This window comes from Condylura cristata, unplaced genomic scaffold (genome assembly GCF_000260355.1).
Source record: "Condylura cristata isolate star-nosed mole 26May11 unplaced genomic scaffold, ConCri1.0 scaffold00014, whole genome shotgun sequence".
Classification (NCBI taxonomy): domain Eukaryota; kingdom Metazoa; phylum Chordata; class Mammalia; order Eulipotyphla; family Talpidae; genus Condylura; species Condylura cristata.
In genome coordinates this window covers 17,445,118-17,460,671 of record NW_004567115.1, presented here as the reverse complement: position 1 = coordinate 17,460,671, position 15,554 = coordinate 17,445,118, and the positions used below count along the sequence as shown (strand labels likewise).

The 15,554-nt window shown below is 40.4% G+C and overlaps 1 protein-coding gene across 1 annotated transcript in view; it reads right to left on the bottom strand.

The window, feature by feature from the left end:
• Positions 1–13,402: 13,402 nt before the first annotated feature.
• Positions 13,403–15,554, bottom strand: part of TNKS (tankyrase, TRF1-interacting ankyrin-related ADP-ribose polymerase) — a 166,594-nt gene continuing 164,442 nt past the window's right edge. The window contains exon 27 of the mRNA XM_004682203.2: positions 13,403–13,639. Within this exon, the coding sequence (XP_004682260.1) occupies positions 13,553–13,639 (87 nt within the window). The 3' untranslated portion in view covers positions 13,403–13,552. The remainder of the gene's footprint in view (positions 13,640–15,554) is intronic.

The following is a 15,554-nucleotide window of genomic DNA, read 5'->3' as shown; positions in this document are numbered from 1 at the left end:
TAGTTTATGCAATTAGCAAATGTGTGAGGTATACAATTTGGAAAGTGGGAGACCAAAATTATTTGCTGATGACTTGTGCCTGGAAATCATAAGGAATCATCTGAATAATAGAATTCAGTAAGAGGTTGGTTCCAAAGTTAATACAAAAAAAAGCTTTGAAGATGAAATGAAAATGCCAATTAACAAAGTAGTAGTGAAGAACTATTTACAACAGTCACTTAAAAGGTAAAACACGGCCCTCCTCCCTGGTGCTGCAGCAGGTTAAAGCACAGCACTAAGAAGCTAAAGCCACTTCCGCAAGAGTTCCATCTTCGCCCCAGAGGTGACCCACATAGCACAGCAGACCTCTTGTGACCTGCCCACTGCTCCCCTCTGCAGTGTACTTTGTCAGGCTGTCTGTTCTGCTCCCCGCTCTGTCTCTGGTGAATCTTCTCTCTGCCCCTGCACCTCAGGCCTGTACCCCAGTTTTGTATGTATAAATAAATAAATCTTAAAAAAGATAAAATGCCTGTACTCAGCTTTATTAGAGGTAGGCAAGACCTGTGTGATAGCCATAGAGAAGTTCTACCCAGGGACATGTGAGAACACTTGAAAAAAATAAAAGGACAGTGTGCTCCTGGATAAGATGCAACACTAAAAAGATATCATTTTCCCACAGATTAACCTATTAACAATCTTGATCATAATGCCAACAGGATTTGGGAGGAACATGGTCAGATAATCCTGATTTCAGCTGGAGAAGTAAATATGCAGAAAAAGGAAAACTGAAAATTACCAGAGGGAGAGACAGGTGGGAGGGAGTGGGCTTTATGTTTTATACTGTACAAAATAGATTTTTTTATAGGTTATTTAAAAAATAGAGATTTGAGGGCCCACCTAAGACCGCGTCTGAGGCTAGAAACTTCCACCAGTGACTGAGACAGCCCAGGTGAGGACCACCTGACACAGGTCTGTTCTTTTTACCTCCTTCCATTCAGTCCCCTCTCATCACTACAATCCACAGACCATAACTTCCAATTCCTGTCACCGTGACTGTAATAGTTAGCCCCAGGATTTTGTTGTGTAATCTGGAAACGGTTTTACTTAGCTCAAGAATGTGGATATTAGCAACTTGGGCAAGTCTCTTCAAGGCAGTTCTGGGTATCTCCAGCAGTCACTGTCTGGGCTGCTGTCCTCTGATGGTTCAGTGAGGTTGGCTGTCCATGTTGTCACCACGTTGTCACATGACTGGTTTAAGCTGATGTAAGCTGATTTCAGTTGTGACACTCACCTGAGCTCCTCCATGGGTCCTCCCGGCAGAACAGGCAGATTTCTTACACGACAGGTTCAGAGCTCCACTGTGAATGTTCTGGACAACAAGCTATCGTAAAAGCTACACTGGCCCCTTTTTATGCTCTGGTTTCAGAAGTCACAGACTGTTCCTGTCTCCCCATTATATTTTTGAACATTTTAAAGCCTGCTTAGATTCTACAGGAGGCGAGACAACCTCTGCTTCTTGATGGAAGGAATAGAAGAGAAAATTTTGTAGCCATTTTTAAAAAAAGATTTACTTATTCATACAGAACTGGGGTACAGGCCAGAGGTGCAGGGGCGGTGAGAGGCTTCACCAGAGACAGAGCGGGAAGCAGAACAGGCAGATCAACAAAGTACACTGCTGAGGGGAGCAGTGGGCGGGTCAGGAGAGGTCTGCCACACCATGTGGGTCACCTCCGGGGCAGGCGGGGATCGAACTCATGCTGAAGTGGCTTTAACTTCTTAGTGCTGTGCTTTAACCCACTGCGCCACCAGGGAGGGCCATGTAGCCATGTTTTAAAAGCTTCATACCCAGTAAGCAGATAGTTATCTAAAACACTTGAAATGCAGTTTTACCCTTAATTGAGACCCTTGTTATCACAGACTTCATGCAAGAACCATCATGTCTGATGGGGTTTTGACACTTTGTGCTTGATCTGGGCACACTCCATATAATGAGACCAACATTCCACTCAAACTCTTCTTGAAAGCCAACAAAGCTGTATCTAATTGAGGGAACTGGGACTCAGCTCTAACTTTCTGGATTTAGGTAGTCTTAGCAGTGTCCATGCTGACCACCCCTGTTCCCATAATTGACGTTGCTAACCAACCACATTGTTGTTTTTCTACTGAGCCCAGGTTTATCACAGAGACTTCAAGGTCACACCAGGAAGCCACCCCACTTCCTGGAGTTCACTTGAAAAATAATAATAGCTACTGTCTATTGTGAGGTCATTCTAATGACTTTATATTAACTCTTTTCATCCTTTTGATCTCATTTTACAGTTAAGGATGGTGAGGCCCCTGGCCAAGATCACAGCTCGTTGGTGGAGGAGTCAGGATTTGAACCCAAGCTTTCAACCACCATGCATATAGCCTGTTCCAAATGATCCAGAAAATGGCCTAGGATAAACCTGTCTTTAGATAAGGAAATGCTGGAAAGTAGCAAGCAGTAAAAGCACAATTCAAGGAGTAAACCGAGGGAAGACAGCCTGAAGAACCATGATTCTCCTTCCATCCCATCTTTAGAGGATCTTGCAAGTCCATCCAACTTGTCTTCCACAAGGTGATGGCAGAGACACCAACTAAGTACAACTAATGAGAACAATTAACTAGAGGAAATGTGTACAGGGTCCTCCCACATCAGACTACAGAGCTGCTTAGCCCTATGTCAGCCAGTTAGGACGCTGGGTGGGACAGACACATCCCATAATCCCATTCTTTCTCCCCCTGGTGTTGACGTCATATAAAGTGCTTTGAATGCAGGGAGGTTTGGACTGAGAATGTCAAGGATATTAGGACAAGTAACATTTATCAAAATGGACAAATGTCTACCATTTCCAACAATGGGCTCTTAGATAAGAGCGGAGGTGGACACCCTAGCTTGGAACTCTAAATTCTTATGCCATGAACCCAAAGGAGCTTTGTGCAAAGAGCAAGGCCTGTACTGCTATCACACATAGCAAGAACAACCTTACCCAGCGGAGCAAATGAGGTCCAGTGGCTGGCCTGGTTCTGACCTAAACGGGCCTTTCCTTTGAAAGAGTTGTTAATGAGGAGGTGAAGGGGCAGGAGGGGGACCAGAAAACGGGTTAGGAGCAAAGCTACAGGGTCGGTTTCCTAGGTGTACCTTCAGGATGAGACCTTCAGAGAAAAGTTGGCGATTCCTTTTGAGATGGAGGAATTTTTTCTCTCCGGAAGTTTTGTATATACTCCTAGGCTTTGTGCCTACGTGGCATACACTATCCTACAGAATCAGCAAAGGTCCTGTCTGAGTTTCAGGAGTCTCGCTGCTGATAGCACAGACAGAGTAAGGGGAGCCAGGATGGCCTTCTGGAAATGGTGCTCAGGTCTCTTGAGAAAGCAGGGCATCTTACCAGAGCAGTAACCTGGTGTCCCACTAGCTGCCAAAGGTTCAGTGGAGTCACTGGAGTGCGCGGTGACGGTGTTTCCCATCACAATGTTCACACACTAACCACTACCCTTTGGTGGTGGCTCTACAATGCTCACATTTAGTGCACTTACTGAAAAATCGCTGATTTGTATTTAACAGCGATAAATTTTATGGTATATAAGTTAAACCCCAGTAAACTTGTTCACGATCAATATATGAACATATGCTCACTGCCAAAAATACTCAAACAACACAAATACTTAAGAATAAAAAGTGAAAGTGCCTTCTGCATAGGCCCCCTCCCTGCCATGTCCTACTTTTACTATCAGTAGCCAAATGGAGTCATTTGGTGTAATTACTACAAGAATTTTACTTACAGATTTTGTAAATGTGTTTTAACAGGATAACAGTGGCATTATAAGCCAGGATCTTTTTCTCTTGTGTTCTCTGCTATTTCTGCCCTACCCTCCATTTGGTGAGCTATGTACTCCATGTACTTATTGCCCCAGGTAACCATGGCGCTGGAGAATGCAGACTCACATTCTTGTCTTTTTTTTTTTTTTTAATTTATTTATTTACGCATACTAGAGCTTGTGTGCAGGCAACAGGTGCAGGGGGTGAGAGGATTCACCAGAGACAGAGTGGGGAACAGGACAGGCAGACTGACTGAAATACACCGCTGAGGGGAGCAGTGGGTGACACAGGAGGGGTCTGCTGTGCCATGTGGGTCAGCTCCCTGGCCAGGGATCAAATTTATGCTGTAGTGGCTGCCCATAACTTCTTAAATTGAGACTTAACCCCTTGCAATCCCAAGGAGGCCCACTTGTCTTTTGAGTTTTTTAAAGAAGATTTATTTATTCATATAAAACTGGGGTACAGGCCAGAGACACAAAGGAGGTGAGAAGATTCACCAGAGACAGAGTGGGGAGCAGAACAGGCCGACTGACAAAGTACACTGCTGAGGGGAGCAGCGGGCGGGTCAGGAGAGGTCTGCTGTACCATGGATCACCTCTGGGGCCGGGGATCAAACTTGCACTGAAGCAGCTAAGGCTAGCTGGCAGTGCTACACTTTAGCCCACTGTGCCACCAGGGAGGGCCCTGTCTTTTGATTTTCAAAGGCAACAGAATTGGGAAAAATAATTTTTTCATGGGACTCATGGTGTAACAAACTAGTCTGCAGCCCCTGCTTTCATTTAAGAGAGTGCACAGGTGATGTTCCATCTGGACTACTCGCTCTACTTCATGGATATTTCTCTCACCCTTTTAATGGTTGTATAATAGTTTATAATATGGCCAAATTCATTGCTTTTAAGTAGCACATAATTTCACTTTTTCTTCTTTAGCTCAGAGATAGTGTAGGAGGATGTTTTTTCAATCTCCCAGTGCTAGGTTTTTGTTTGCCTTAACTCTGCTATGTGATTGTTCTAGTTTTAATGCACTGTAGCCAAAGATTGCACCGTGCCTGGTAACAAGTTTTTGCAATTTGAGAATTTTTGGTTGGGCACAAGTCCATTACTGTCAAGGATATTCAAAAAGAATACACACTTTGTGTGTTGGGGTACAATCCCACCCCAACACTTTACATACTTGTTAAAATTAAAGGACTTAAACATGATGTTTAACACTGACATTTTTATCTTTTGTGTTTCTTCAAGGAATGTGCTAAAAATATAAGGAGAATGTGATAAAGTCAGAATCATAGTTGAGGGTTTTCAGTTCTTCTAGGAAGCCACTGTCAGTTCAGCCATTATCAGAAGGCCTGACCAAGGGCAGGATGGGAAATTTGGCATGAAATATTTCTACGAACTACGCTGAAGTCTATAGAAGGTTAGAAGACAAGAGTAAGAATAAGAGAAATTCACTGTAAGAACTACTGTCAGAGGAAGAAAGCATTGCGCTGAGGTATTAGTGTTAAATAAATTGATGAATTTCAGGAGTAAGTTCCTGTGAAACAGTCTCTTCTCATTACAGTGCCAGTAAGAAACCACCTCCCTAGTCGGCAGGTGTCACTGTGTTGGGAGGCCAGGTCCACTCTGATTCAATCCGGGAGTACGATCTAACTCTCACAGTAACTCTGAAATACTAATAGCAGCACCATCACCTTTAAAGATGAGACAGTGGAGGCACAGGGAGGATAAGGGACTTTCCGAGACCAGCTGGCTAGTAGATGGCAGAGCCAGGCTAGGAGTTCAAGCAGAGCTGGAACTGAGGGCAGAGTCGGCTGTCTTTGCTTTCAGTCTTCCAGCAAATGTGTCGTACTCACAGGCCATCGACACACCTACACTCTTTGTTACTTTTGTTTTCTCTGAGGACCCTGAGAACATCTGATTACTATCAATGTTTGATCTTCCAAATAATCCTATTAAATCACTACTTGGCAGGCAATACTCCCACATGGTAGGAAGAAGAAGACATGTGGCCCCAGTGAAATTCCTAACAGGAGGGAGGCAGCTTAGGGTCTCTGGGCTCACGGCACTCATGTCTTCCTGACTTCAGTCTGTGTGTGTCCTGTGGTTGACAACCATGGTTATTTTATATTTTAAGCTTTGGTTTTTTAAATTAAAAAAAATTTATTAATGCATACAGAACTGGGGTATAGGCCAGAGGTGCAGGGGTGGTGAGAGGCTTCACCAGAGACAAAGTGGGGAACAAAACAGGCAGATGGATTAAGTATACTGCTAAGGGGAGCAGCAGGCAGGTCAGAATGGTCTGCCACGCCATGTAGGTCACCTCCAGGGCGGGGATTGAACGTGCACTGAGGTGACTGCAGCTCGCTTGCAGTGCTGCATCCTAACCCATTGTGCTACCAGGGAGGGCATGTTAAGCTTTGTTTTACATACTCCTAATTTGGTGGCAGAAACATACAAGTAAAGATGAAAATACTGATTACATATCAGTTCTTGACCAGGAAAAAATGCCAAGGATCATATTAGTGGGATTACCATGTTACCTACATACTATCTTACTTGAAAGTGACAGGTGAGATATATACACCATTCCTTTCTATTTCTGGCTCCAGGTTTTCAGACTACAGCCAACCAGAAAACCTGCCACTGAGGTCTCCACTTGGGAACCGATAACCTTTTATTATTCCCAATATAGAGCCACTGCTTGTCAGTGTGAAGGCCTATTGTACTGTCTTATGATTATAAAGTAATGATGAAAAGTGACCTGTGCTTCATGATAAAGGTTTACAATTAGTGGGTGTGCTGCCTCTACCCTGGTACATACTGGGTCAGAACAACCAAGGCATTCAATGCAGACAAAGCAACTTAAAACAGTACTTCAAAACTGACTGCCCAGGAAGCACCCACCCCGTTATATTAGTGAGATATACTTTTCTGGCAGGTGATTTATAGTCTTCCCCCTAGATATCCCCTCTATGCTCCCAACCCACAGTAGTTGGGCTGTAAGAACAGCCCTTTGAATGCTTCTGTATCATTAGCCAAACTATGCTGCTGAAATTCTTAAGTTATTTGCTTTTTATATCGCATTTGCTACTTGCATACAATTCTGGTAACTTCTATTTTCTAACACAGCCATAACCAAAGGGAAAACTGCAGCCTAAGACATTAAGATCTACTCTTCTTGAGATACTGATATTAAAACTATGCACAAGTGTTTCCCTGGAACATGCATTCCTGCTTAAAAACAAAAGCCCCACCAGATATAGTCAGGGTTTGCTACACATGTATCAGCAACATCATCTGTAATGGAAAGAATTCTGGGAATAAAATCAATTATTTCATCACTTTGAATCCCAGTCTCTTCACCATAAAGTGGGGGTTAAAATATCTGTTTTGGGCCCTCCCTGGTGGCGCAGCGGGTTAAAGCACAGCACTAAGAAGCTAAAGCCCCTTCAGCATGAGTTCGATCCTCGCCCCGGAGGTGATCCACATAGCACAGCAGACTTCTCCTGACCCGCCCACTGCTCCCCACAGCAGTGTACTTCGTCTGTCGGCCTGTTCTGCTCCCCACTCTGTCTCTGGTGAATCCTCTCACTGCCCCTACACCTTTGGCCTGTAGCCCAGTTCTGTATGCATAAATAAATCTTTAAAAAATATATATCTGTTTTGTGGGATTGCTGGACTTAGGCAATATATATATAAAGTACATGTGGGATCACTGATGGCTACTGTTACTGGATTTGCAGGCACTTCCAAGTACTTGATCTTTGTTTCCCTGTGACTCTGATCATGCCTCTAGCCAAGAGGTTGAAGATGAAACTGTAGGTTCCAATTTTCTATCAAATGAAAGAAGGGAAGAAAAGGATAAAAAGTCTCCTGGTCCTACGTGTCAGGTATTTGATGTCCCAAGAGATAGGGAGGTATACTGGCCCCCACCCCAGCACTGTGATTAGTGGAGTGAATGCACATGAGCAACAGCAGCGTGCAGGTCTCAGAGCTGCCCTAACTGTGTGGCATCTGCCCAGGGCCTGTGCCCTTAGACAGATTTTTAAAAGAAACCTTTGCTGCTCCAGCTGTTGCTATAGTTCAGCCACCTCCATGTGGTCCCAGGGGTAAGGAAAAGGCAATTCTTGTACAGACAGACCTCACTAGCAAGATGAGAGGAAGTTGTTTCTATTCTGACAGTTTTAGGTCAGTAGTGTTAAGTAAGGTTGCTCAGGTTGAAATGAACAAACAAGGTAAAATGAAAACACTTCAGAGCTACCTGCTATTCATACACAGTATACTTTAAAAATGTTTTTATTGAATATTAAACATTACAAGTACTGTAAGTTAGACATTTAGCCAAAGCACAATTACAGGTTAAATAGAATCATTAAGATGTCATAAATAGAAACCCACCATGCAGGCAGGTTAAATTCCTTGATGCCCTCTTCTGGAAAGCAGCAGAGGGTGAAAACATCTTCTTTTCCACGTGAAGATTGTGAAGACTAGGAGAATTTACATGCTGTAAGTGATTTTCCATGATCAAATCAAAAGGACTGCCAGATTTAACAAAATAAAATAAAACAAAGTATAACATCAGGATGCTCAGTTTAATATGAATTTCAGGTAATGCTAATGTTTTATTGTAAATGTAGGCCAAATATTGCATGAAACATACTTAAGCTAAAAAATTATTTCTGTTTATCTGAAATTCAAATTTAAATGGGCATCTTGCATTTTATCTGACAGTCCTTACAAAAAAGACAAAAGAGTAAGGGGAGGGGACTGGAACACCCTGCCACTGGTGGGTCACACAGAGACTAAAAATAAAAACAACACCAATAATGAAGCAAAGAATCACTACACTGGTTATTTACACAGACCAACATCACAATGAGAAAATACGATTACTATTCCAAATGCTGTTGCCGGGAAACATTCTAGATTTCCGCAAAGCTGGTTTTGTAAATGTTTTTGAGATACCACGTTGATAAAAGTACCTTTTTAGTTTGTAGGTATCAAAGACAAATACTACTACCACAAAGACAGGATGAGCTTGAAACAATGGAAGCAGAAGCAGGTTATCATATGCACATGAAGTTTAAACATTTTATGTCATGAATACAAAGGTTATATAGTCAAGGTCATCTTCTAGGTCTAGGCTATTACCCTCAAGGATTTTGGTTCTTTTCTAATTTTTCTGTTACATTTTCTAACTTTCATCCTGAACCTTGGGAGGGGCATGGCTGGTGAGAGGGATACCCCACTACTCAGTCTAACTGCATTTCTCTGCAAACACTTTGAATTAACAAAGGGCTCTCAGAGTTGCCTGAAGAAATGGATAGACAGATTAAAAAAAACAAAACAAAAACAAACAACCAGTCTCAACTCTGGAAAATGAGAAATCTGTTGAAAAGAAGGGTGGAGACGTGGAAGTGTACAGCAGAAAAGAGAATGTGAAAGAATGAAGAGTCAAATGCAATCAGCTCTACTGTGTGCAGTTCCTGAAGGGAGGCAGAACCCGCCAGCAGATAGATGTACACAATAGTCATGCTGTGAGCATCCTTGGCCTCACAGAGTAGATTAAGTCTTTAGCTTCCTATTGCTCTTCACTGATCATCACAGTTATGTATTAAAATTATTTAAAAAGCTTGTGTAACACTCCATTTCTATAAGGTTTTATTTTATAGGTTTTTAAGTCTCTCTAGTATTTTCCAAACCAGAATATATGGTAGTGGAGGAATTTCAGGTCTAGAAAAATTGGAATGAACTGTCTGTATCAGCTCCTCTGCACTCAAGGGAGTTTGATTTACAAAACATCCTCCTCAAATGAGCTTAGTAGATAGGTGTGAAGCAGAGGGAGACATACCTGACTCACAGACACCTTTCAAACACTAAGAAATGGAATTACAACTTCTTATTTATTGAATATAAAAAGTTAAAAAATTCCTGCCATAGTTAAGGCTTTCTGAAGAAGAAATTTGTCTACAAATTTCAGAATGTGCAAGTTATCTGAAGAAGTCTCACTTTTTAAAATTGCATTTTGCTTTTCTCATATACTAAGTATGTCTACCTATAATTTAAATATTCTCTTCACAATTACTGTCTTCATTTCTTTGCCACTCAGTTGACATTAAAGTAGTCTGAGTCTTTAAATAGATTTATAACACATGAAACTCCAAACACATGTCAGTTTGGAGTGTCCTCTGAATGATTAAAATTTATACCTCTATGAAAGGTAATTAATCCAATAGAAAACACAGAAAGAAGCTATTTTTGACAGACATCATACCAATAGAAACTGGACACGTTGAGTAAAATATATACCATTTCTGTTTGAGAGGCTGTTTACTGGAGTCCAGGGTGCACGTTTAAAAGGGGAGGAGGGTTTAGTCACATTCAACAGTCTGCTGTGCCACTGGGAGGTGTACTGAGCTAGAGAAAAACCTCGACAACTCACTGCATTCTGTTCTCCCAGCATACACCAAAATTTTATTTTTTGTATAAAGATTATAGTAGAATATTAATCTGTATTATTTTATTTGCCTCATCCAGATAGTTCTCTGTATATTTCAATGCACTCTGCTATTTTGAGAGCAAAAGGAAATTAGTCTAGACACTAATATCAGTTCAAATGAGCCAAAGATGCTACTGCATGAAAACATCCTACAAACTGTTCATATTTTGCTGGAAAAGCCAAAATTCTAAACGCCAAGAGTAAAATGGCAAGAAAGAATCTAGTCACACTGCTACTGTATAGAATTAAATCTCTATGTTCCATATCATTTGTTGACAAAGTGGTAGACTCTTCTGAGCAGAACACATGAGGCCTGGTTCAGATATGGTAACAGAGATACAGTGTCCTGCAAGACTCCAGAAGGGAAGACAATGAATGGGGTTGAGTGTAACTTTTGAAGTGAATTATAACTCCAGATTAGCAATACTGGGCGGATGGAGGGAGGCTAAGTCCATGGAGAAAGTGTCCAGCCCAGAGCACTTAGTTTATGCCTGAATTAAGTATCCAGCTGGTCAATGCCTAGCGACTGAAAGCGTCAAGTCTAAGAAGCCCTCTGATTTGAGAACTGTGGTAAAGCTGGATTCTTTCTTCCAAGCATTTGAGAAACAGAGGGGCCATTTCAGGGGAGGCCATACTGGAAGTCTCAACATATATAGGAAATGTAATGGATTTCCGCCTAACTGCATACAACACCTTTATATTGCAAAGGGTCTTCACATACTGCTACAGATGGCAATTCCAATTTTTGCTAGCTTGATTGAGTGCAAGCAGGATGACCTTTGGTTTTCAAGTTTTGAAAAAATGTTTTGGCTCCTGTGAGATACCAACTAACCCATTTTCTTGAGCAGATGAATAATATATATACAACCTTTCAAGAACTACTATATACTTGAATCATTACAAGACAAGAAACATTGCAAATGTCTTCCTTACACAGTACCTTTACTCGGCACACAGAACATCAGATACATAGCATTGGCAGTTTAAATAGTGAACCACAGTTTACCTTCTCAAGGGTAAGGCGAACGTTTAACTGGCACGTCCGTTCCTCTGTATGATGGAAACAATATAGAGCCACATTTGGGTAGTGGCTCAGCTTTTTAATGAAGCTATAAAAAGCTTTTATATCTATACCTTAAAACCCTTAACTCAAAATCACAGCTGTGTTTAGCATTTTAAACTATATCTAAATGGGAAGGCAAGTAATACACACTTTCACAGCCACTGAAAACTACACAGCTGCCAATTCCTTCAACCCATTGTTACATATGGCAAAAAAGCAGGAAAGGAGGGGAAAAAAGCCCTCATAATGAAAATCAAACTTCAAAGCTTCATATGGAATTCTAGTGCTGTGAACCAAGTAGCCAAGATACAAACACCCCAGCTTGGGCCACTAAAACTTCAATAGAAGCAACAACTGAGGCTAATTCTTGATTTTAAGGAACCATGCAAGCAAGATTCAGCTATAAAAACTCAACTAGTTCCCATTGCTTAGCTATAACATTGGACTCAAGCCAAAAGGAAAGCAAAGTGATATTTTAGGGACCTAGTCTAGAATTTTAATATATAACCCTTTTAATTTTCTGTAGGAGATTAAATGAGATCACAGTTTAATCAGCTTGCATTAAAAAATTTTAATTTTGGGGCTGTTAAGTTGAAATGCCAAGTTTGTCTCACACCATTTTCCCTCTTTTTTCACATTTACATTACTTTTGAGTCAAAGCTGAGTAGATGCACAGCATGTCAAAGTAAATAATGCTTCAATCTGATATTCAGTTAAGGTGAAAAGGGCAAGTATAAATGTGGATGATAATGGATAATCTCTTTGTGTGAATGTACAGTTGGCAAATGTTGATTAAAAAAAGCAAAACTATATACTAACGTCATGAAGGAACTATGGTATTTCTCCACCTTCACTTCAAAAAGTAACTGAAAGAGCTTTGGTTTCAGTTTTTGTTCTCCTGTCTAATAAGAAGTTTGAAGAAATGGTTCAAAAATGTAGTGCAGGAAACTATATAAACTATTTAAAGCACCTCATCAAAATAAACCCCAACTCTGGAGTAACCAACCAAAAATTCTTTTACTTGCGTGTATCTATCTACTAAACAGGATTTGAATCCCAGCTTTCTCAACTAGAGGAACAATAAGAAATCTTTTTATGACTCTAATGAAATACAATAATTCCACTGAATTTGGAAATAAGGCAGCTAATAACTCTGGGGGCGACGATTCTGATGGTAGAGAGTAAGTGAAAGAAGGGTTTTCCTCTGGGAAATCCTCTCCTACTGCAGCATGATAGAGTCACATGCTCCTCGCCTTGTAACACTGCTTCTTCGTCACAGCCCTCCCTATCTTCTTCCCTCTGAGCATCATACCAGCACCACACAAACTTTTCCCAGGCTGTTGGACAGAGGCCCGACACTGCCCCTCACCCTCTGCATCAGGCTTGGACTGGAAAGAGCAAGTAGCCCTCACTGGCTTTGGCGTCTCTGAACGAGGGACTCCCTAAGTCAAGCTGATGTTTGTATCTTTCCCTTGTAAGACTGGTCAAAAAACAGAAGAAAACCAAAACTTCAAAACTTGGTGTTTCTCCTTTCCATCTCAATTTATGTTGATGAGAAGTACAGATACAAAATACATCAAGAAAAATAGAAGTGGAAACGAAATCTTGCTCAGCCAGAAGCTTGGTTGCATTGCTAATGGTTTCAGTCAGTGTGACTTTGTGCAAAATATCCTCAAGAAAGCTCTGGCTCATTTTCAAAGTAAGCGAAAAACCAGGCAAACAAACAAACAAACAAAACAGTGCCAAAAATGCAAGTTTGGAAAAAAATTAATGATGAGCCAATCACATGTGTTTATTTGTTATATACATGTGCCATATATAACAAAGTAAATTGTAGTGTGTGAATTGTGAACCTTTGGGAAAGTATTAGTTTTCTTTTTTTCTAAGTGTTAATCAAAGCAATCTGGTTTTAGAAGTGGATAATTGTAGTGAAAATGAGCCTGAGATATGTTAAAAGGCCGCCCCTGTAAACATTTCCTCAAAGGGAACAGTAGCAGATGAGTATGTATCAGTTACTCATACTATTATCCATCACTATAGCAATGCTTTATAAAAGACAAACAGCTTATTTCTAGGCTGTCAGGGATTTATAGAATATTGATTTTGTTGGAAACGATTCACTGTAATCCAGTCCTAGGTTTAAATCTGATCTGGCCTTTACCAGCAGGTATTCACTAGGTCTTCTGCTCTGCGGCTGTTGCAGTCTGTGAAGGAGCTTCCGGCTTCATGATCTGATATGTGATGAGATATTCTGGGTATGCCTGGAAAGGATGGGAAGAAAAACAAATCACTCACCCTTTCGGTAGATGCAATACTAAAGCGTTATGTAAAATGAAAGTCCAAGAAGCTGCTGGTCCTCACCAATATTCTACATACACATTAGTCAGTGACCACCAATTAATGGGTGTCTGAACAATTAGGAGTCTACCTACATGTATAAATGTTTCATCTAAAGAAATTTCTGATATTATTTCCACTTTGAATAGTGAAAGTCAGTTATACTGAATTCACCCCTCACTAGACAGCCATAACACAAGCAGGAAAACAAAGGCATAGACAATTCTAATACCTCTGACCTTAGCATGATGTTGCCACACAGCATGTGGTGTGTATTCAGTAAAAGCTTGTTAAATGAACCAATAATGTTGCTCAACCAACTGAAGATTATCACAAAGATGATGAAACCCAATGAGCTGAAAGGAGGTTGAGGTGTATTCAGCCACCAATGATTTAAATGATTTGAAGGTAACAGTTTGGAGATCATTTTTAAAAGCTGGCTGAGGGTAACGGTTACAGGAAAGACAGTACATTCAGATTTAGAGCCCTTACTCTCCCCCCTGCCTGGCATTCCCTTCTCTCTCGCAGTATGTAAATCCAAAGGTTCAGTGTCTAGAATGGCAGAGGACAGCTTGAAGGGAAGAGGCAAAGGAAATCTAAGCAGAGGAAGTTGTTTTAAACCAAAAATCACTGTGAAGACAACAATGGGGAGGAAGGGCACAAAAAAACCTCTCGAAACCAAGTACACAACACAGAAATCCTTCAACATAAAAATAAAACTAGACTCAATATTCACATGGCCAATGGCTGAAAAGTAGTATTCTTTGGAGGGCTAAGGCTTGGGGGCCCAAATGGCATTTGTTGAATGCTAATCTACAAATTACTTGTATGCCAATAAGAAATATGATAATAACAAAGTATTACAAATAAACTGTTTAATATTTAAAATATATAAACAAATGTAATAAATTTACTGAATTATCTCTTCATAATTTTATGACCATTATATGACTATCTCTCTGCTTTCCTCACCAGTAAATGAAAACAATAATAATACTGAGATTTTTGTGAGGATTAAATATTAAGATCTTAAAAGAAGTCTGGTACAATAAGAATCTTATATGTATTAGCTATTACTCTGAACATTATTATTATCATCACTTATTAAAAACTAGTCTCAGTGTGGTAAAAAGTACAAAAAAAAAAATCTAGCTTTGGAAAGTTATGGAGCCTCCACAACACCTGCAAGGAACCACTTCACTCATAGTATTCTTTTTCAAAATTCTAGTAAATTCCGGTTTGACAAAAAAGGGGCAGTGGTTTTCCACCTCAAGTGCACCTAGTCAATACTCAGCTTTTCTGAATTTCCATTCTGAAGCTTGAATAACAGAAAAGTTTGTAATTTTATTTTATTATAACATGAACACAACTTAATTCTTGAAATGGTTAAGCAGCATTTTAGTTGTTACTCACTCAAACAAGCTAGGTCAGTTAGGTACTGCTAATTCTGGAGTATAAAAAAATGTAGAAAAACTCAACATTGGCAGGAAAAAGAAATACCGATTTAGTTAACTTAAGTGGTTAAACAGTCAAGAAAATTGTTTATTCGCCATCCATCTAGAAATACAGTAAAGTCCTCACTTAACATTGTTGATAGGTTCTTGAAAACTGCTATGTTATATAAAAATTATAGGAATTCCAGAAGGTGAGAAGTTACCGAGAAACTATTCCAGGAGACAATGGAAGAGAAATCCCCATGCATGAAGGAGATGAAAACAGACACCAAATCACAACGAAAGGAAAAGTATAGCAGGACACAAAAAGTAAAGCTTCTAAGAGTCCAAGACAAGGAAAATGAAGCTGATGAGTGGGGAGAAACAGATAACCTATAAAGGAAAA